Source organism: Giraffa tippelskirchi, chromosome 4 (assembly GCF_054371585.1).
Source record: "Giraffa tippelskirchi isolate mGirTip1 chromosome 4, T2T-mGirTip1v1.2.pri, whole genome shotgun sequence".
NCBI classification, from domain to species: Eukaryota; Metazoa; Chordata; class Mammalia; order Artiodactyla; family Giraffidae; genus Giraffa; species Giraffa tippelskirchi.
Genome location: NC_137278.1, coordinates 122,942,801 through 122,966,341, shown reverse-complemented (window position 1 = coordinate 122,966,341; position 23,541 = coordinate 122,942,801). Strand labels below are relative to the sequence as shown.

General features: G+C 35.7%; 1 protein-coding gene across 2 annotated transcripts in view; it reads left to right on the top strand.

The window, feature by feature from the left end:
• The window catches only part of DCN (decorin), a 37,216-nt gene that overhangs the window by 1,202 nt on the left and 12,473 nt on the right, over window positions 1-23,541 (top strand). The window contains exons 1-5 of one of the 2 annotated variants that reach the window (XM_081594151.1): window positions 1,867-2,029; window positions 2,772-3,015; window positions 13,756-13,868; window positions 20,217-20,430; window positions 21,221-21,334. In XM_081594151.1, the coding sequence (XP_081450277.1) occupies window positions 2,793-3,015; window positions 13,756-13,868; window positions 20,217-20,430; window positions 21,221-21,334 (664 nt within the window). In that variant the 5' untranslated portion in view covers window positions 1,867-2,029; window positions 2,772-2,792. Of the gene's footprint in view, window positions 1-1,866; window positions 2,030-2,771; window positions 3,016-13,755; window positions 13,869-20,216; window positions 20,431-21,220; window positions 21,335-23,541 lie in introns of those variants that run through there. The other variant, XM_081594152.1, reaches the window with a different exon arrangement.

Genomic DNA, 23,541 nt, shown 5'->3' with positions numbered 1-23,541 from the left:
AATCATTATTTTTGATAGAACACATTAAATTATGGCAATGAACTTTAGTGGAGTAGTGACATTCTTAGCAATTAGCATTTAGGAAAGAGGCGTACATTTTGAGAATACTTAAAATGGTTGAAATGAAATTTTAATAGTATATCATCTCAATAACAGTCTCCTTGATGTCTACATGGGCTACTGCTATAGGTTTGTTTGTTTTCCTGATTTATTAAGAAAGGAAGGAAATGATAAAGAAACTATCAGTATCAGTAGCCTACATTAATTATTTTAAGATACTGTGTTTTAAGTATTATGATACTAATCTAAAAGAAGTTATCTCATGGAGGAATTTGTGCAAAATACCTGGCCATGTTATTTTTCCCCAGGACATTCAGGGTTAAAATGCACACCCACACACCCACCCACACCCACACCCACACCCACACCCACACACACACACACACACACAAGAAAATGATAAGTAATGGAAGCTAAAAGCTGTCTGTTTGAGTTCAGATTCAACCAAAAAGAATATTGTGTACAGAATTTGCACCATTTTAACAAGAGTAAACAAATATAAATGATAATATTCCCCTGAGCTAATGTTTAATAGTCTGTCTTTTGGATTAGTGAACCAGGCATTTTTTTTCTGGAGAAAAGATCAGAAACAGACATCTGCATTAATTTCTCATTGCTATTTATTAAATCTGCAATTAGTTTGCCTCATTTTTCTCAAAAATTGTAAGACATGAAATATGCAAGTCTAGCAAACTTGTGGTAAACCGTAAACATTGCATTTTAATGTGAAACAGACAGAAAACCACCCCCTGAGATCCAGTCCAAGGGAACTCTGCCAAAACAATAGGGTCTCCTTTAAAAGGCAATGCAGTAACTGAGTGGGAATGGGTTTCCAGAGTGAATCTGATACTGAATTTAAAGGGGCAGTGTGAATAATAATCTTTGTGGTATTATTTTAAAGTCACTAGCCTGTATTGCATATATGCTGCCTTTGAAGTGCTTCAGTAATAAATATAAACTAAGAATAAAAGTGTAAGAAATTTTAAAATATTTGTTTCCCCTTTAGTGGATCTAGGCAAACATTTCCAGAATATATATTAAGGTTAGCACATATGAAGACTTTATCTTTTCTGCATTGCTATCATTTTGATAGTGACTGTAAATAACATAATTAAAGATGATTAAGACTAAAGATAATATCTACAATGTGTTTTGGGAATATTTTGAGCAGTTCTAATGGAGTTTGAAAATATGACAACTCAAAATAGACTGCCCTCTCCATGATCAACTACTTTTCATTATTCAGATTTATTAAGATTTTGTTATTCAGATTCATTTAGTTCACTTCAGCCATCTAAACAACCAACTCAATAACAGAGATGTATATATATCTAGAAGGACTTGTTGAGTGAATGGATAAAAATGGCATAGATGTATTGAAATCATATTTTAGTTTGTCAATTTGTTTACAAAATAATCCTATTGGTAAAATTAGATAACATACGTCATATAAAAATCAGATAGGATTTTCCATATGTGTTTACTGGTTTACACAGTCCTTAAAAAGGATTCATTTGAGAAACTATCCAAAAGATTTATTTTAAAAACTGAATCATGCTTATACCAAGTTCAGGTTTTCAATTTGATATCTTTCTTATGCCAGAAATTTGATATGGAAACAAAGATAACCATATTTTTAAAAATCAAACTTGGTCGCTTAGAACAAATTGAATAACTTGTATTATAAATTGACAATCAATTGAGTCATTTATGGGCAAAATATTGTGCAAGGCCCCGGGTACAGAACAAAGGATAATAAGACACGCCCTGAAGGAGTACATCTTCGAGTGGGGGAGCAGACCAGGCACGCAAAACAAATTACAATATAATGTGATAAGTTCTTTAAAAGAGGTAAGCAACGTGCCTTGGGAGCACAGAAGAAGGAGAAAGCAGCATCCTGCCTGGATGCGCCAGAGAATACACAAGGGAAGCCCATTATCTCATTTAGCCTTTACAACACTCTCACAAGGTAGGTATTTTAAACGGTGATTAGCTTTGAGTGTCAGGGTTGAGGTGGGGACTGAGAGTAGAGAGAAAATGGAGAGAAATATGGCTAATTATCAGTTGGTGTCAAATCGTGCATGTTCTTTTAAGCAACAAGGGGGATGGAGACCTTATTGGCAAGCTTTGAGAAGTCAGCAAAGGATTTACAGTAGAAAATTAATACAATGAAATTGAAGTTTTAGAAGATGACTTGGGCAGCAGAGTGGAGATGGCCTGGAGTGGAAGAAATATTCAAGGCTAAGACTATTTGAAAGCTCTTGTTCAGGGAGTAATGAGAAGGGTCTGGACTGGGATAAATACAGTGGGATGGAGAAATCAGATTGGCTTCCAGAGATATTTCTGAGCTGGAATTGGAGAACTCTCATGTGTACAGACAAAACTTGTTTAACTGTGGCATGGTTTGTGTTCAATGAGCATTGAAAATTCCAATGTGATTTATCATTGCAACAGTTTTGCAGGTTGACTATATAATCTGTGGTCTTAATTCAGACCCCAAATTCAAGGAAGCGATTCAAATACTATTTAAATTTTTCTTCATAAGTAAACAGTGCAAGTTCATCTCTACTGAAACTTATTACCTTCCAAATATATTTCTAATGTTCTGCACCTAACAGTACATCAAATATTGCTTTTTTATGCTTTTTTCTATGTGCGCTCCACATACACTGGGCAAGGCTACTCTTCTAAACCTTCTGCTTATTTCCCAGGTTCCTTGGTTGTGAAAATATATGAGAGAAACCATGAAGGCAACTATCATCTTCCTCTTGGTTGCACAAGTTTCCTGGGCTGGACCCTTTCAACAGAAAGGCTTATTTGACTTTATGCTGGAAGATGAGGCTTCTGGGATAGGCCCGGAAGACCGCTTTCATGAAGTTCCGTTAGAGCCTATGGGCCCAGTCTGCCCCTTCCGTTGTCAGTGCCATCTGCGAGTTGTCCAGTGTTCTGATCTGGGTGAGTGGGATGCAGGCTCTCTATCTACCTTGTCTGCTTTATTCATGGGAATGGCTTCCCTGGGCATGCAGCATTTTCAGTTTTAATTTCTGCAATTCCAAATGTGAGAGACAGTGCCACCTAATGAGGAGTAAGGGAAGCAGAGTAGGAGTGAAAGAAGTAACTTTGAAGTTAGGGGACTTGATTCTTTTTTTAAGTCAGAGAAGCATCACTCTGCAATCTTGGACAAATCACTAAAAAATTTTTCTTTCTGAGCTTCATGGCTCCCCTTATGTAAAATAAAATTTTGAACAAATAGTATCTTATGCTCTATGATTCCAAGGTGATAGATTATTTTCAGTCTGTGATTTGCTCCCATGATATCTTAGATATTAAGAAAACTTGGGTGATGTCTCTACTCTTGGCTTAGCCCAGATAGCAGGGTTTGAACAAAACTGTAAAGTATGCAGTGTTATCAAAAGCAAAACCAGCAAACTTTTAGAACAAAAATTTATCTTTCAAATACCAAAATACTCTCATAATCCCTGGGTCTTAGTTTTGCCTCTGCCTTTGGAATTTTGTAATCTAGCTGTTTATGTTCTTTAGAAAGTTTCAAAGAAAATCTTTATAACTAAGTCATGGTATAAATATTCAATATGATCACGAAGCCTATATCTTTAGCCTAACACTGCAAATGCATTTTGATTTATTGTCTTTCAAGAAAAATTTGGCCTGGGAATTCCAAGAGCCATATACTCAGAAGATAAATCTCCAGAAAGTTTGGAGCCCCAGCAGATGAGCCAAAGGGGAATGAATTTAGCTTACATGGCAGCTGATTCACATTCCTCTTTTCTTTTGGTTCGTTTTCTTACTGGAAAGAAAAAAAGAAGGAAAAAACCTCACAGAATGATTCTGCCATGGAGCATTTCCTTATAGAATAAACCCTGTAGCTTTGTAGAGTACTTATTTTAGAAATCCTATAGCTATTCAGAATATGCTTTCTAGGGGTATTTTGCAGGAAAATTTGCCAACTCCTAGAGCTGGAATAAACACATACAGGAACCCAGGAAAACATGAAGCTGTTAAATAGTAACAGCTGCTGAAATGTAAACACTTTGAACTAGATTCTTCAGTGCTAAAATGTACTGTATAGCCACTTAAACCCAAATAAAAAATGTAAAGGGAGATTTTTAAAAGGCTACAGGATAATACCATTAGATTAATTAATTACTCATTCATTCAGCAGAGATTCTGAGATCTTATGATGGGTCAGATCTGTTCTGGGCCCTGGGGAAAAAGCAATGAGGAAGTGGTCCCAGTTCTTGTGGGTCTGTTATTCTACTGGTGATGATTTTCCTTTTTTGAATTGTATATTTGAAACAAAGGGAATTAGATTACTGCCAAATTCTACAGAAACTTTTATACCATCTAGAGATTATCCTCATAACTGGTTTAGACAAGATATCTAAAGAAGAGAATAAACATGTGATGGATATACTAGTTGTAAAATTTTTCAAATGTTGCAAAAATGGCTGGGTTCCTAAGAAGTGTGACGAAAATTGAATCTCAGTTTGCCTAAAAACAAGTTTAAAAGGATCCATAATTACCCCTCACTACATATATTATCAACAATAGAGTTAATATGTTTAAGGACGATGGGTCCAGTCACTTCACTGAAGTTTTATTTTTTCCATAAATATAGTTTTACTTTGCTTTCTTGATAAATAACTCATAAAGCTTGACTCTGATGAAAGCATTGGGACAGTTTATTAATTGTCTATCATGAAAATTTCCCAAGCCTATTGTTCAAAACTAAACAGAAAAATGTAACCTTAGGAAACATCAAGTCATTGACATGGATATTTCGTGATACAGTTTCTTGGTTGTCCTTGAGATTGTTTTGTTTATTTTGTGTTGTTTTCAAATAAGAAAGTTTTCCAAGCTATCTTTTTCTCTAAGATCCCATAGAATACATTATTCCTTTGGGCTTACTGATCTTATTTACAGAAGAAGTAGCTAAGATTGAAATAATGATTCATTTTGGGGAACCACGTTTGAAGAGGAGCCCTGAGTTCCAGTGAGCAATGAATGGTCTCATACAGGTTACTTTTAGTTTTTTTTTAATTTCACAGATGAATAGTTAAATATATGTTCAAAAAATTGGTCAGGTATTTCTAAAACAGAACATACATTTTTTTAGAAGAAAAAGCAATCCACTTGCCTTTAAAGAAAGCACTGTACTCACATTTTCAACTACAACACAGCCTCTGCTCCTTTTATGATCGTGGTAAGCTGTTCAGAGTCTTAACATTTTCATCTGCAAAGAAATCACAGTCCTAAAGATCCTATTATCTGTGTGAAGTACCTGGCCCATAGTAGAGGTTCAATAGATTTTTCCTATGTGATGATTACGTGGAGTAAAAGAAGAAAGAAGCATAGGAAAAAGCAAATAATAAGTGGACAATCTCATTCATATTAAAAGCATGCATGCTAAGTCACTTCAGTAGTGTTCAAGTCTTTGAAACCCTGTGGATTGTAGTCTGCCAGGCTGCTCTGTCCATGGGATTCTCCAGGCAAGAATACTGGAATGGGTTGCCATGCCCTCCTCCAGGGGATCTTCCTGACCCAGGGATCTTGCATTGTCAGGTGGGTTCTTTACCACTAGCACCACCTGGGAAGCCTAAAATAAAGGCAATGCAGTTTATTTTTTAAGTTCTCTAGTGAGCTGAACATGAAGCTTGAATTATTATCATTTGTTGTTCTTCAGTTGGTAAGCAAAGAAAAAATGCAGTGCACTTTGGGATAAGAAATGTGAATGCTTATCGTATAAACAATTAATGTTTTCTTAAGGATTATTTTTACCAGAGCTTTTAATGAACAGGGAGGAGCTTCAGTGTTGAAGGACAATAGTACTTTGTCATCTCATTATCCAAACAGTGTTTAATGTAAGCAAACATTTCTTATTAAAAATGTCTGATTCTTTTGCAGTAAGAAGTATTTCTAACAAGTTAAACAGCATATCTTTAAACAGTTCTTTCAAAGCTGAGATGTAAAAACTGTGAAATTAAAAATGAATAATCAGCCCATGGGGAACTTGAGGTGTTCAAGAAAACCCATTGACTATTTTAGTTCCCAGTTCCAACTTATCTGAATAGTATTATCATGTTTTTCTAGAGCATGGGGAATTGAAAAAGTAAACATATATTTTAGCCTAAGAAAGTTATGAATTCTCCATTGATATTGACCAAATTATTTGGTTGAACTTGTATTTAACTTGTAATTTGAACCATAAGTTTATGAGACACATATATTCTTTGCATTATCTATCCTCTTAAGGCATAAAAATTCACTCATAATTATAGCATTTATAAAAATACAAGTATAAAAATAAATGTAGGATTAGCAAATTCAGAAACCTATGGATTTCCTTAAAATAACAAACCCACAATGTAACTCATTCTTGTCAGATCTTTTGAAAAGACGCTTTATTTTACGTACCTAGTACCTTAAGGGAAGACAGTTCCCTTACTTATGTACTCTTTGGCCCAGCCATTCATCTTTGGATCAAGTGTCACCAAGAAGCATTATTTGGTACTTTCATCTCATTTATTAAAGACAGATCAGCCCTAACTGGTGAAATAAGCATAAGTATTGCTTTTTGACTATTCTCCCAAATTAAAGCAATGTTTATTAAAATCTTTATTATAAACCACTTTCAAAAGATTTGAAATACCCTTAAAAACACTTGATCATGGAAAGATCTTGGGTCATGCAGTTCAACATCTCTGAACTCAAGTTCTGCTTTACCATTTATGGTGGCTCAGACAGTAACGAATCTGCCTGCAATATAGGAGACCTGGGTTCGATCCCTGGTCGGGAAGATCCCCTGGAGAAGGAAATGGCAACCCACTCCAATATTCTTGCCTGGAGAATCTCATGGACAGAGAAGCCTGGTGAGCTACAGTCCATGGGGATCGCAAAGAGTTGGACACAATTGAGTGACTAACATGGAGACTGAGACTTATAACTTTGAAACTTTCAAAGCCTGTCTTCTCACTGGATAAACGGAAATATCTCTTACTTCATTAGGTAAGAATAGAAAATATTTATACAAAATATTTTTCATAGTAACTGTTATGTCCAGTTTACTTCTTAAGTAAGCTAATAATATGAGGCTATTTCTCATAATGGTCTTTATTTTTATATGAAACTAAGAAACACTAAGTATATGGCTTGCCAAGCTGGATATAAAATAACACCTTTTCTCCCCTACCCACAAAGAAAGCCATATCACATCCAAATATAAATACACAAAAATTAGAAAATTGTACAATTATCAAATTAATATAATTATCAAAATAGTATTCTCCAAAGACTATTCCTTTGAACTAAGTTGGTTTGGTTGAGTAGAGAACAATAAAGTGTTTGGCTATTTTATAATCATAAATGATTCACAACCTATATAGTTAGCCCTCTAAAGAAGATGCCAGAAGGTGGAACATTTTACTTTTCTAGGCAAAAGCATTATGAATAACTAATGGTTCTTAAAATGTACCTCATAATGCAAATAATATTTTACTTGTCTAAAATCTCAGGAAAATGTACGGCCCTTTAAATTGCATAGTTTTCTTTTTTAAATCATTTTGCTTCAATTAGGAAAATTTTGTCAGTGGTCACCACTTGGGACTTAAATGCCTCAGCATCTAAGGGGAAACTAGTTTTTTAGAAGCAAATCTTATGAATGAGGTAAATGAACCATTAGACTTCTTCCATGAAATCATCTTGGAAGAATAAATTAGTCCTCTTTGTCAAGGGTCAGAGAGAATGCTGGAAGCTTAGTTGCTTTCATAGTTTATATCTAGCTTCACATCAGCAGCGATGTGGGATGACCCTCATTCAGAGTTTCAGATGCATCGAAAGGATATCTCTAAGATGTGGTACAAGCAGGAGGCTGTGCACGGAGCATCCCCACTGGTTGCCTAAAGTGGTTTGGGGTAGGAGTAGAGTGTGACAGATGTCAGATGCAGCAAGAGGAATGCTCAGGTATGATCCAGATAACCAAAGCCTCTGACTCAAGGGGTTAAAGAGAAGGAGGAGGAAGAGAGGAGTCAGAGAAGGCCAAAGGAAGCATCTGTCTCCTTGATCTGACTGACAACTAACATATCCCTGGTTTCCTTCTTAGTCCCAGAGGGGAGAAGGAGGCAGCTGTGTGGGATCAAGGCATTTGGTTAGACTGCAGCTGTGATACATTCTCCTCTGGAAGATCATTCCTGGCTCCAGAGGACAGGATGGGAATAGGTTAGCCAGAATATCAATTTCCTGGATGAAAGAGGAAATGCAGAAGACTCTCTAATCTTAATTTTCTCCTTCAAAAGAGTAGCGAGAAAATTATATATTTCTTTGAAAATAGGCACAAAGGAGAATTAACTCAGTTTGCAATCCAGTCTTAATAAAAGGAAGAAGCCCTGTAGCAGATCTACTGTAACATTCAAGATTCAATTAACCCTTGACTTAGTCTGAAGATGGTTTTCAGGCAATTTCTGCAGCTTGTCTACTTCTATGTTTTCACTGTAATCTATATTTGCCTTGATGACTATAGTAATCAATTAATTACATTTAAATAGATGATAATTATTCATTATCTTTAATTATCTATTTAAATACCTATTTAATATCTTTCTGGGACTTCCCTGGTGGTCCAGTGGTTAAGACTGTGCCTCCAAAGCAGGGGGCAAGAGTTCAATCCCTGGTCTGGGAACTAAGATCTCACATGCTACACAGCATGGCCAAAAAATAAAAAAAAATAAAAACAAACAAAACGTAATTAGATTGTTATATAAAAATAAATATCTACTTTTCCTACCAGAAGAAAAGCATGGTGATAATTTATCTTTTGGCCCTCCACTGCCTTATACTTGGTAGGTTCTCAAACATCAGTAAATGCTTGATACATTAAGATATACATGACAGTGCTTGAATGAGTGCTTAATTCTATTTTCTTGACTCTATCAAGCCGGAAACAGGATAGAACATGACTGACTAGAAATTAGAATCATGAAACTGTAGTATGTCCTTTCTTATTCTTTTTGAGGATGACTATAGAACCAGGAGTGGGCTTCCCAGGTGGCTCAGGGGTAAACAATCTGCCCACAATGTGGAAGACCTGGGTTCAATCCCTGAGTCAGGAAGATCCCCTGGGGAAGGGAATGGCAACCCACTCCAGTATTCTTGCTTCGAGAATTCCCTGGACAGAGGAGCCTGGCAAGCTACAGTCCAAGGAGTTGCAAAGAGTAGAACATGACTGAACGATTGACACACACACATAGAACCAGGAGTGGGCTTCCCAGGTGGCTCAGGGGTAAAGAGTCTGCCTGCCAATGCAGGAGATGCAAGTTTGATCCCTGGGTCAGGAATATCCCCTGGAGAAGGAAATGGCAACCTGTTCCAGTATTCTTGCCTTGAAAAATCTCATGGACAGACGAGCCTGGCAGGATACAGTCCACGGGGTCCCAAACAGTTGGACACAACTGAGCCTACACCCACACACAAAGAATTAGGAAGCTCAAACTTTCCTTAATTTATTTGGAAAGAGAATTAAATTAAAGGGAAGTTTTAGTATTTCTGAATCCAACTGCCATCAGCATTAAATTGCCATTTTTAAGAGAAGAGGGAAATGTGCAGGCCTTTAGCAGAAATGTTTTTCGATGGACCTGGGACTCCATTATATTATATTGGTCATGTGTCAAAACTAAGTGTATCACCATTGTCTTGATTATTACATTGGAGACAGAAATATTAAAAAAGTGTTGGAAGTCAAAGAGAATAAATCTTGCAGTTTGGATCCCTGCCACAGGGCAGAAAACAACAAAAAAGGCATGATATTTTAGGACATCCTGGCCTTTGTCCAACATGATATTTACCAGATTGCTGAAATTTACTAGCACATCAATACCATTCATCACTGAGACAACTAGAAAAAAAATACACTTCTTATTTGCCTTTATTTCAGAAATGATTTCCTGGTAATGTCTTAAATAGAGTTTTATTTAATTAATAACCCAATTTTAAAGAAGATAAAGTTTCCTTTACTGAATTTGTAAGAGCAACTAAATAATTCAGTCTAGTCTTGAAAACAATTGCGTTTTAACAGAAGATTTAGAATTCTATTAAAGAATGCTCATTGAAAAAGAATTAAACTTAGGAAACCACTTTGTTCCTGTTACTATTCTGAATAAATATTACCTCAAAACTTAGTGACTTAAAAATAATTTTATTTGCTCATAATTTAAGCTACAGAAAATTAGAGCAGGTCTTAGAAGGGCTGCTCTCCCTTGGGGTCTCTTAGGCATTTGCAGTCAGGTGGCCATGGTTTCCCAGATGGCGCTAGTGGTAAAGAACCCACCTGCCAGTGCAGGAGATATAAGAGGTGTGGTTCCATCCCTGGGTCGGGAAGATCCCCTGGAGGAGCGCAGAGCAACCCACTTCAGTATTCTTGCCTGGAGAACCCCATGGACAGAGGAGCCTGGTGGGCTACAGTCCATAGGGTCTCAGAGTCAGATGTGACTTAGCACGCATGCATGTTGGCTGAGGCCATAACCATGGTGAGGCTGACCCAGTCTGGATCAGCTCAAGACAGCTCACTCTAGTGACTGACAGTTGGTGCTGCTGTTGCCTGGGAGCTCAGCTCCTCTGTCATCTGGAGTGTCTCAGGGGGCCTCACCAGCACAATGGTCTCAACATAGACAGACTTCACTTACATGACCCCACACTGTCCCCAGAGCAAGGATCCCAAGAGAATTGGGTAGAAGCAGCCTTTTCTGACCTTAGTTCCAAAAGTCATGCCATGTCACCTTCACCACAGCCCCTTAGTTCTGAGAGACATCATGAGGCCATGCCAAATTTGAAGGGAGAAGAATTTGACTCCATCTTTCTGTGGGGTTGGACAAGTGTGTATTGAATAACAATATGTAGGATCCTGAGTTTCACAACTAAGACCTGGAGCAGCCAAACAAATACATTTTTTAAGGAGAAGGTATATTTTAAATGGAGGCAGGATCTAGCCTCACAAAGGTGTGTGTGCACATATATATGTATATCAGATAATTTATATTAAAACTAACCAAATTTCCCTATAGGTTTCTGATTTTGACACAGACTAATAAGAACGTCAACACAGCGTCTACCTGATCAGCATTTAGGAATCAAAGACGAGCTGATATTTAATGGTCCTTCCCTTTGTGACATTCTAAGAATACATAGCTAGAATTATTTCCCCTTCGTATTCTTCCTGTAATTTCTGAGTGAGCTTAGTTAGCACGCTGATGCCTTGTCTAGCCCTTTTCAGTATGTTATTGAGTCTGATGTCAGAACAGTTCTTGTTAGGGATACAAATAGGGATGACAGGAAAAAAATAATATCCTGTTGGAAACCAAGAGAATAGTCTTTTCATTTGCATTTTGTCACTGCAGTTAAATGAGCTTGTTCATGTCACCGAACTTTTTCTAAAAATCATCTGAAAAAATGAAATTATCATACTGCCTTACCTATTTCATTTGATTGCTGTGAGATTAATGAGGTAACATATTTTCATTTTTTACAAATTGTAAAGCTATGTAAATATAAAGTTTTTAATAATAGAATACAAATTTGCTAAGTCCCTCAAGTGAATATGAATTTTCTAGTAATTCAGAGATTGTAGGGTTATGATTTTAATCATTAAGATGACTCTCTAAGAACTAAGCTGCAAAAGCCACAAATCTGATTTTTTTATGGTAAATCATCAGGGGAAAGATGTATGTAATTCACCCCCAAGTAGTTCTTGTTATTATAAAATTCTAGAATGACAACATAACCAAAATGATCAGCCATCCAGATATATCATTTTTTGTCCACATCTGAAGTGAACCTGCACTTTGGCACTGAACAACAGTTAAGTGTTGAACACTAGAATTCGTGTTCAACAACGTATAAAAGTAAGCAAAAGTGGGAGTTAAGACTTGGACAAAGAAGCCCATGAAGTAATAATAAAATGTAGGCAGTAACTTTTTTCATATGAAAGGAAACGTGTCTCTTCTTTAAAGAACACTAATTATCAAAGATTTGGCAGAAGTCTGACACTCCTTAATTGCATGAAATTAGCAAACTGACATTTCTGAAAATGGCAATGATCATGAGTGTATAGCACAGTTAAATATCCTCCTACAAGGTAGCTGTTCTGTGATTTGCTGTTTGTCACTGAAAACACTTCATTTCTGTTATTCCTCTGTGAACTATTTCCTTAGTTAGTTCTTAGAATATATTTATTCATGTGCAGAATCACCTGCATTTTGATATTTGAATTTATAACCATAGCTGACCACTGAATCGGAAACTATAGACTTTTTTCCGCTATCATCAGATCAGTGATAATGTGAAAAACTCTTTGGAAAGAAATTAGAAGTTGGTGATTTCAGATACATTTTCTGTAATTTCCAAGGAAATATGAAGATAGAAATATGGTTACCTTGATAATTTACCTTCATGTGCTTTTATAAAAAATTGAAAAAATATCTTCCCAAGACAGTTATTATATACCATGTTGTAATTTTCCTTTTAATTGAAAACTGTAGGTTGAATTCTTTTTTCCATGAGAATTTGGACAATTTCTATCTTGTGCCTGCTCTATCCTCAGGCAGGGCCTGCCTAGTAAATTAATGATGTCTAAAAATATTCAATAAGCCTTTATTGAATGAATGAAAGAATGATCTTCAGGACTTCAAGTTTCAGATGTGATGAAGAGGTTAAAAAGCATTTATGATTTGTCATACAATCTTAAAATATTAATGTGAAAATGATCATATGAATTGGAGTTAATAAAATATCATCTTATATTAATATGGGACAAAGCCAATGGAAGAAAGCAAGGCAAAAGGCCTCATAATTTAATATTATCTCCATTAACATTCATCATGATAATTTATTTTAAATGCCATACCTTTTGAATAAAAGCAATTTATCCTTATACATCTAGTGGATTGACTATGAAAATGTTTTCTTAATGCCATAGAACATTTAGTTTTTCAATGTATTTACATTTATAAACTAAAAACTCAGTTATTTAGATCCAAATTTAAAGTCTGAAAGTAATGCTTTATATAATACATTTTAGAGAAGTTACAGTCACAAATTTTATTCATTTTATTCTGATTAATAGTCATAAAATTGATACTGTTTTGTGAATTAAAACTGAAAGAACAATTCTCCCAAAAGTTTGAATAAATTTTCAAGTTGTTGACACAACAGCATGGTTACATATTCACATAATTTTAATTTTATATGTAGATCTATGACAGTGCTAAGTTTATCAAAAGAATATTTGATGATTTGGTTAAAGTTCTCTACTGAAAGCATGTTTATATAGAAAGGTATAGATTTACAAATCAGTCCCACTTAACACTTATCAAAGAAATGACTAAGAACAGTGAGGTGAAACACACTGTGTACTAAGACATTTGAACCATACCAGGCAAAATATTAATTTTTATTTTATGCAAAAGAGTAATTACATGGGTAAATAGTGTGCTCTATGATCTTTCTTTATAAATTCTTTGACTTGGTTAGAAAAGGTAAAGCAGATATTTTAAACAACAGTTGATATAATTCCTAGAAGACAAATGTAATAGTGGAAAACTATCACTAATGTCTTTGTAAACACATTCTTTGTGACTCTGTGGTCATGTGTCCCTTTGTAATGACTGTATGTTGCTTTTCCTCTCCTGCTAGGTCTGGAGAAAGTGCCAAAAGACCTTCCTCCTGATACTGCGCTGCTGGACCTGCAAAACAACAAAATAACTGAGATCAAAGATGGAGACTTTAAGAACCTGAAGAACCTTCATGTAAGAATTACTATTTTCTTGAGCTATAACAAGATCTGACTCAAAGTATTTTTGAAAACAAAACTTAGGTTAGGTCCAGAGTGCTCGATGGCAATAAATAAGTACATAAGTGTTTATTAAATTCTCTCTTTAGGGAGTGATGGAGTAAAGCATGATATTAAGCCCTAAAATTCAGAGCCAATTTTCTCACATATACCCCTATATAGGCTTCCCAAGGGGCTCAGTGGTAAAGAACCTGCCTGCCAATGCAGGAGACTTGGGTTTGACCCCTGGTCTGGGAAGATCCCCTAGAGAAGGAAATGGCAACCCACTCCAATAGTCTTGCCTGGGAAATCCCCTGGACAGAGGAGCCTGGCAGGCTACATTTCATGGGGTCACAGAAGAGTCAGATATGACTGAGAGACTATCCACCAGCAACAACTTCTATATAGCTTTAGTGTTGGCTTTCTAAAAGATACATTGTATCTTAATCTTCTCACACTTCATGGATAAAAATCTTTCTCTTTCCAATATTTTTCCAGAACATATTTCAACAGTGGGACAAAATGGACTGATCTTGGTTTATCTCATTGTTCTGTTTTCTTTAGGAGGCTCAAGAGACATGGGTTTGATCCCTGGGTTGGGAAAATCCCCTGGAGGAGGGCATGGCGACCCACTCCGATATTCTTGCCTGGAGAATCCCCATGGACAGAGGAGCCGGGTGGGCTGTCTCTGTCCATGGTCACAAAGAGTCGAACACAGCTGAGCGACTGAGCATGCGCATGCTGAATCCTTATCTGTATCTGTGCTTATTCTGATTTTTCACTTCCCTCTAATCTATTGTAAGGTAACACAGTCTACCAGTCAGGATTCCAACAGAAAAGGGATGTTACGATCAAGACAGTATCTATATATCAACCTTCAGACAGCCAAGATGAGAAAAGCAATAAACATTTACCCAGCAGGAGAAAATTTACCAGATTTTAAAAAAGGAAGCAAAGAAGTTTTCCTTGACATTTTAAGATTGCTCATGAAACAGTTAATAAAAACAATAGCACATAATAAAATGACAGCACCAAATTACTGAAGTAATGCAAGCACATTATGATATAAGTAGTGAATATTATGGGCGTTAATGATGAGAGAAAAAGAGACATGTTCCTACATCAGGTTACCCAGATAGTGTTTTGAGATAATATGAGATAAAAGGGTCATAGAGGATTAGCAGAATTTTGAAAGGAGGAGCAGAGAGTTTTCTGTGCAAGAGGAAGGAAAGGCAGAAGAAAATGAGCAAGAGACAAGAACGGAAGATGGCTCAAGTGGAAGATACAGGCTCCAAAATAGTGGAAGCTAAGGCCCAAGCTGGAGATGAACCCTGGACCGGTGGGATCCTTCTCCACTGACAGGACACAGGACACGGGACCCTACTCACTTTCCTCTGTTTCCATGTTATGATTTCACTGGGAGTGAGAGGATGGAGATACCAGCAAAGTTTGTTAGTGATTGTTTAAACTATTGAACAAGTTAAAAGAGCCAATAATAAAAAAATGAATATGTTAGCTTCAATAAACAAAAATATAAAATGCTTCATTTTATTTGCATAAATTTACCCTCAAGCTACTTTTTAAGAAAGGAAAAGTCTCTTGATCACAACTTCCTGTTTGTTTAAATATTATCTCAAAAGTTTGTTTAAACTCCTCATACCTTAAATAAGAGATACCTAGCTTCTGTGACCTTCTCACTAAATCAGATGTTTTTAGTAATGTGTCCTTTCTTTGCCCGATCCCCTCCTAAGTATGTTTTTAGGCAACTTATCATCTTGGCAATCCCTTTCTTTCTAATTTGAAGTATGTACTGGAAGAAGAGAGAGAGTTTATTAGAGCTTCTAAACATTTAGAGGATGCTAAACAGCTATTTTTCTCTTGCTCTTTCGTTCATGATCATTTCTATCCTTGTTATTATGCAAATAAACATCGTAATTTCAGCAAGGAAAGACACCCTTGAATGAGAAGGGAGAGCAATAAAAATTTACCAAGGATTAAAATGGAAAGGATTTAAGAGAAAAATGTTGCTTTTTTTCTCAGTCAGTTCAGTTGCTCAGTCGTGTCTGACTTCTAATGTTTTCAGTTTACAACTGCGCCTCACTATGAGTGGTACGTACTGCTTGAGAGTAGTTGTATTCTTATAAATAGCATAAAAATAAGTAATTATTCTATAAAATAATGGAAAGTTAAACATTATAATCCAACATTCTATGTATTTCCTTTGAATTAAAGTTTAGTTGCATTTCGAGCTCAGTTGTGTCTGACTCCTTGCAATCCCATGGGCCGTAGCCTACCAGGCTCCTCTGTCCATGGGATTCTTCAGGCAAGACTACTGGAGTGGGTTGCCACTTCCTCCTTCAGGGACTCTTCCCAACCCAGTGATCGAACTCATGTCTCCTGTGTCTGTTGACAGGCGGATTCTTTACCATTGAGTCACCTGGGAAATAAATCTAGTAAAAAAAAACTTTTGTTGTAATTAAAAATGAACAAACATTGTCAAGGATTGAGTAATAGCAAACATCTGTTCTTTTTTTGGATAATGGATAGGGGTTTTTTGTGTTTTATTTTTTGATTGAAAGAGTCTTTAAATTCTACAGTGCTTTAATTTTCAAAAAGCAAAGCACTTGTTTAGTCATTTCTATGGGGCTTCCCTGGTGGCTAAGCTGGTAAAGAATCCACCTGCAATGCGAGAGTCCTGAGTTCAATCCCTGGGTTGGGAAGATCCCCTGGAGAAGGGGATCCCCTGGCTACCCACTTCAGTATTCTGGCCTGGAGAATTCTATGGACTCTATAGTCCATGGGGTCCGCAAAGAGTCAGACACAATTGAGCGACTTTCACACACACATACTAAAAGCACTGTTTCTAATATCTTGTATTCATTAACTTATTTAATTCTTATAATTATTCTAAGGAAGTAGACACTCTAGGTAACACCTTAATACAGATGAGGGCACACAGGCACAGTGAGGTTATGCTACTTGCTTATTGTCACACAGCAAATAATGATCAGAGCTTGAGATCTTAACTCAGGAGCAGTCTGGCTCAAGTCTGTGCACTTATAATTGCCTGTAAATATGATAATAACAATAAAATTCCTTAAAACAACCCCTGGTACAGTATGAGCCCTACATTAGTGGCTTTGGGGAAAGTTGTACATACTATTAAGTTGGCTTTCAACATGTTTTTCTTTCAGTTTTATTGAAATATAATTAATATACAGCACTATATATCTTCACCAGGGATACCCTGGTGACTCAGCCAGTAAAGAATCTGCCTGCAATGCAGGAGACCTCAGTTCGATCCCTGGGTTGGGAAGATCCCCTGGGGAAGGAAATAGCAACCCATTTCACTAATCTTGCCTGAGAAATCCATGGACAGAGGAACCTGGAGGGCTGCAGTCCATAGGGTCGCAAAGAGTCAACTGAGCGACTAACACTTTCACTTTCATACAACTTCAAGGAGTACGGCATAATAACTTGGCATACATATATTGTGACGTGATTACCATAGTATGTTTAATTAATATCTATCATCTCATACAGATATTAAAAAAGAAGAAAAACAAATGTTTTCTTTGTGACAAGAACTTTTAGGATTTACTCTCTTAGCAATGTTCAGGCATACCATACAGCAGTGTTCACGATAGTCGTCATTTTGTACATTACATTCCCAGTACTTGTTGGTCTTAAAACTAGAAGTATGTACCTTTTGACTACTTTCTTTGATGAAGGTGGTGAAAATGCTTTTACTCCTCCTTCCACCCTATTTCTATTGCCGGTCACTTTTTCATCACCTCTCCCCTACCTACCAGGCTACATCACTTTTTCTTTAGTTACAAAGAAGTAGGTAGTTCTGATTTTTTGAGGCTCTGCTTCAGTTTTAGGTTAAATGGCACTCAGGGCATTTTCTGATCCTCAAACAACAGTGTCCCTCCTAATTCGGCTTCTCTCAGCCTGTTATCTAAATAATGATAGTCCATTTCTGCTTGTCTTTCTTCTTTTCATCAGCTGATCTCCTGAACAATATATGTGGTTTACCTTTGACTCTTTCTCTGGTTTATCTGGGCTTTGTCATTAGTCAATGTAATTAGTCCATTTTTTCCATATCAACATTTGCCATGTAATTTTATAAACTATGCTTTCTTAAATACCTATCCCTGTGTATAGAACTAAAGTTAGCCATTCTCAGCAGTACTATATATACATGAGTGATTTTTTTCACATGTGGATCTGTTTTATATGAAACTTTAATTTCTACAGGTCTTGGTAAAGAATCTGCCTACAATGCAAGAAACCTGGGTTCAATTCCTGGGTCGGGAAGATTCCCTGGATAAGGGAATGGCAACCCACTCCAGTCTTGCCTGAAGAATCCCATGGACAGAAGAGCCTGGCGGGCTATAGTCCATGGGGTCACAAAGAGTCAGACACAACTGAGCAACTAATACTTCACTTTATATCATGATGATAAAAATTTGTACAGTTTATTTATTTTTCAGTGGAGATTTTTTTTGCTGGACTAGATCTTTTCTACAAACAATGCTATTTGAAAGTTGCTTTGTAAGGAAGCAGTCTAATATACATGATTGATATTTTTGGTCCTCACAACAAGCCCCTGTAGGTGTTATTACTATTTCTGCTTTACTGAAGAAATAACTGGGGACAAATGTACAAATGTCACACCACCTCCAAAATATAGCAGCAGTTATTACTATAGCATACTCACCAGTAGAGACATTGTCTAGTTATTATCTAGTAAAAGTAATATTTTATTACCTGAAATGGCAGGTAATACATCAGCAGGTTGACTCTTCATAATAGGTTTCAACATTCAACATAAAATAAGACAGATTTTTCAGACCAGGTTTAATGCATTTAATTATATCAGCCTTTCAGAATTTCCTTTCATGGATGGCAATTAAGAATGTCCTGTGTTTATAATTAAGCATCCACCATTTTGACTGTTTTTTAATGATGCAAATCCTCTCTTCTCTCCTCTAGCTCTGGCTTTTACTGATTTTTCTGGACATTTTGCTTATTAATATCAATTTCCTAAGACTTTAACCTTCATTTTTTTTTTTTAACTTTCTGTAATAGTTACTGAAATTTCCTAGGATTTTATTTTAATCCAACAATTCACCTGTTAAGATTAGGTAAAAAGATTATTAACTTATTATTTGTAATAAGTTTTAATTAATCAAATAATGTGAACTACATGAGAATGTACATGAATTATTAAACTAGCTATTACCTTCTGAAAATAGTCTTACATTTTTGAGATGGAAAGTTCCCACTGTTCTATTCCTCTTGTTCCTTTCTTGCCCCTTTGCATTTTCACATGTGCCTAAAAAAAAACCACAATTGAAAATAGAAGTTGCTTAGATCTTGATAAAATTATCCTAAATTCCTTATGATAAGTCAACAAGTTGACATAATGCAGTGTGGTTCTGTATACACATAGATCATTGGAAGATGATTGAGGTAGTCCAAAAGTAGGTGTAGCAGTATCTATAGTATAACAATAATGGATTGCAAGTAATTTCCTATATTAGGAGAACTTAGAAACACACATTTTAAAATTACAAAAAATCAACATATTTGACTACATAAAACCATTATGTGCAAAATGAGCACAAACAGAAGAAAAATATAATGTATCCACAAATCATTTATTAAAATACATTAAACACTAAGAAAAATGAGAAGTTTTGTGACCAAGCAATCCTTTTCCTCCAAAAAATAAAGTAAATGGTAACAAAATAAAAGGAAATTTCTTTAACCTCTCAAGAGACAAGGAAATGCAAAGTAAAGCAATGAGCTATAACATAATGTGTTGATTTGCAAACCTTTGGAAAATGATTATATCAAATTCTGTGAGGCTGCGAGATAATTTTACTCTCTTGCATCGTTGGTGACAGTATAAATTAGTGCACCATTTTGTAGTGGATTCCATGACAACACCCAATGAAGATGGACTTATAGGTTGAAAAGCTGACTGGAGAATGGATGTCTATTGGCACTAGATTCTTTCCAGGTCACTCTAGTAATTTCAATATTTTGGAGCATTTTTTGTTTAAAAATTAAATATCTGTATCTCTCTATGTATAATCTGCATTTTATCAAATTTCTCTCCCCTTTTCTCCTGATGTTCAGGTTCCATGTGATTTTCAAGTAATCAGATCAGCTTAATTTTTTCCCAGTTTCTTCTAGTTTTGCAGATTTCTTTGCTAGTCCCATAAATGGAATGAAATTACACACTTGCTTGACATACATATTTATGTGTGGAAGGTTCTGGAATTAAGATGTTGCTTTTGTTCACTATCTACAGACACTGATTCTCATCAACAACAAAATTAGCAAAATCAGCCCTGGGGCATTTGCCCCTTTGGTGAAATTGGAACGACTTTATCTGTCCAAGAATCAACTGAAGGAATTGCCAGAGAAAATGCCCAAAACTCTTCAGGAGCTGCGTGTCCATGAGAACGAGATCACCAAAGTGCGAAAGTCTGTGTTCAATGGATTGAACCAGATGATCGTCGTAGGTACAGATATTCTTATAGCTCTAAAACCAGGATTCAAGGTTCACCTTAAGAGATTACAAGTAAGCTTTAGCTACAGGAAGGTAAATTAGCTAGAATTTACAGCTCTTAAAGCATGTAGAAATAACAGTAGCTGGGCCAGGAGAAATGGGTATTGAATCTGTGCTTACAAAACTTTTATTCTTGAACTTGAGGATCTGAAAATGTAGGATGAAGTCTCTAGGGCTGATGCTACACTACCTACTGCAGGCCCAAGATGCAGGATGTGCTTAATTAGAGATATTTGGAGAATACCTTTATTTTGTGGGAATTTATTCCAGTCTGAACATCTATAAATCATTTGCTTTAAATAATGTGTTCTAAAGTTTTTTTCTATGTGTGGTAAAATATTTATCATATTATAATTGGCTTACAAAATGCTAGCTTCATATTATTTAACAGTATTTTAATATATCTTAGTAATTGCCCCATAACAAGTGTGATTTATAAACACTCACTTTTGTTGATTTCTAGGCAAACCTGTGTATGGACCTTAAATAATTTTGTTGTTATTGTCTTTGATATTATTACTTTCTCCTAAATCATTTTTGTTGTTATTGTTTTTGGTTGTTGTAATAAGGGAAACTTTTACCACATTTTGCCATCCCTTTGAGACACAAGCCCTTTAATTTCTCTTTTGTATTTTTAGTCAAGTTGTTATTGATCCAGATTTTTTCTTGTTGAGCAGACACTACTCTGGCTTGCAATTTCCTCAGGTTGTCCTCTAAAAGTTTTGCATTTATTGCATTTGTAGAACTTGGCACCAACCCACTGAAGAGCTCAGGCATTGAAAATGGAGCCTTTCAGGGAATGAAGAAGCTCTCCTATATCCGCATTGCTGACACTAATATAACCACCATCCCTCAAGGTGATGAAAATTCTTTATATATATGTGTATATATATATATTTTGTTCATTTGATATTCTTTTTTTAAATTAATTTATTTATTTTAATTGGAAGCTAATTACTTTACAATATTGTAGTGGTTTTTGCCATACATTGACTTGGATCAGCCATGGGTCTTCAAAGCAATTTGAATATCTAAATCCAAAGGCTTTGACACTAAAATTTGAATGGTGACTCAAGTGGCCAACATTATTCCTAGTAAATTCTCTATCCCTTGAAGTGTTCCAGTGAAACTAGCTGGCCACTGGGCCATCCAGGCTGATTGTAGAGATGGCTAGACACTTTCAGCTATAAAGATACTTACATCTAATGTAAGATGCAAGTTAACACACAATGATTTTATATTATAGAATTGTGATATCATAAAGAAAAAAATTATAGTTATGTGAAAAATAGACTGCTTTTATAGTACTTTGTTTTAAAAAATGATACCATGGAAGAACGTCTGAAATTGAGCCAATTTTTACTTTGAGTCTCTAATCCCTTAGTGAATTCCATTGCATTTTAGGACATTCTAGTCATTACTATCTGAATAACAGGATCCACAATGGTCACGCTCTTTTAAGAACGGTGGTTATATGTTGCAAAGAGTGTGGATTTTGGGGTCTGCTTGAGTTCAGACTATCACTAATTGGCTCTATGATCTTGGACAAGTTATTCAACATCTATGACACATTTGTAAAATCTGTAGAGTGGTAATAATATTAGTATCCACTTCATTGGATTGTTTTAAAATTAAATACATAGAAAAATATCTGGCCTATAAATAAGTAGTGGGTTACTGTTACCTTCTATTATTAATTAAAAGTATTTTAAACACTCATTTAGCTTAGGCAAAGTATAAGCATGGAGAAAGGGCAGTGAATAGGATATAGGCCTGCCTTCAAGAAGCGTATTGCCTAGAGCAAAGCCTAGAGTAAACCACAATCATCACACAGCCACAAGGATAAGCTCACCATTCTAAGCTTTAGTCAGGAGAGGCTTTTAAGCCAACAAATCAGCAAAAATAAATTTCTCTAATTTTCACATTTTTCTGGTCCCAGGTATTTCAGTCACACAAAACCACCTCCATATTCTCAAATTTTCTCCTCTATCTGGCCTTTCCTCAGTTTAGATGTCTTGTTCTTGAATTGATACAAAATACAGGTACTTGCCCACAGTAAACAATTCTCCTTTATTGTGCTTCTACTGAAATTTCAGGTCTAGAGAGGACTTAGTCCATAGGATGGTTCTTACTACCCCTTGCCCTCTCTGTAGTATTTTTGCTACAAAGCGTTTTTGATGCCCATTGATAGCAACTACTGGTATAGATGATAGATAGATGATAGATCAATAGACAGATGATAGACTGATAGATAGATGAGGGGAGATTGATTTATATTTCACAAAGTACTTTCATATTGAGTCTCTGACTTGTTACATGGTAATAGGTAATTTTTACATCACCAGTGCAGTGATTTTACATTTGTGAATATATTTTAATTTACATTTACAATAGTACATTTCATTTTATATGTATATTCTCTAAAGCCTTAAAGCTGTAGGAGGTAAAGTAAAGTGGCTGGAATTTAAAGTCCAGGTATTTTTTATTACATCATGCTATCAGATGACTTGCATTAAAGCACATTCTTTGATTTTGCTGTTCTTCTAATTACATCTCCTAAATATATCTCAATAACACATTTCATCACTTAGTGATCAATTTTCCTTGATTTCTTATATCTATTTATTACTATGCTAGATGCTCTTTTCTCATCTTCTCTACTTACTTTTATTTACTAAACTCTTAATAGTATTAAAATCATAATAACTCAGTTTTATTAAGCACTTGTGCCAAATGCTTTTCATGAATTCTGTTATATTATGCCAAATGCTTTTCTTGGCTTTTGTTATATGAATTCGAAACAACCCTTTTAAGTAATATTATCACACCTGTCTTATAATTGAGGAAAATAAATCTGAAAGACATAAAGTAAATTGTGACCAAAGCCTCCGAGCTAGGCAGTGGCACAGCTGGTGCCATAGCTGATGCCATAGCTCACGTGTTTGACCATTTCATTCCGCTGCCAACTTAAGTCCTTCTTCCTGTGCATATCTATACCTATGTCATATATGAGTCTACCTTTCCTAGACTGGTGCCCTTATACCTGAACGTAGCCTCTTTCCAG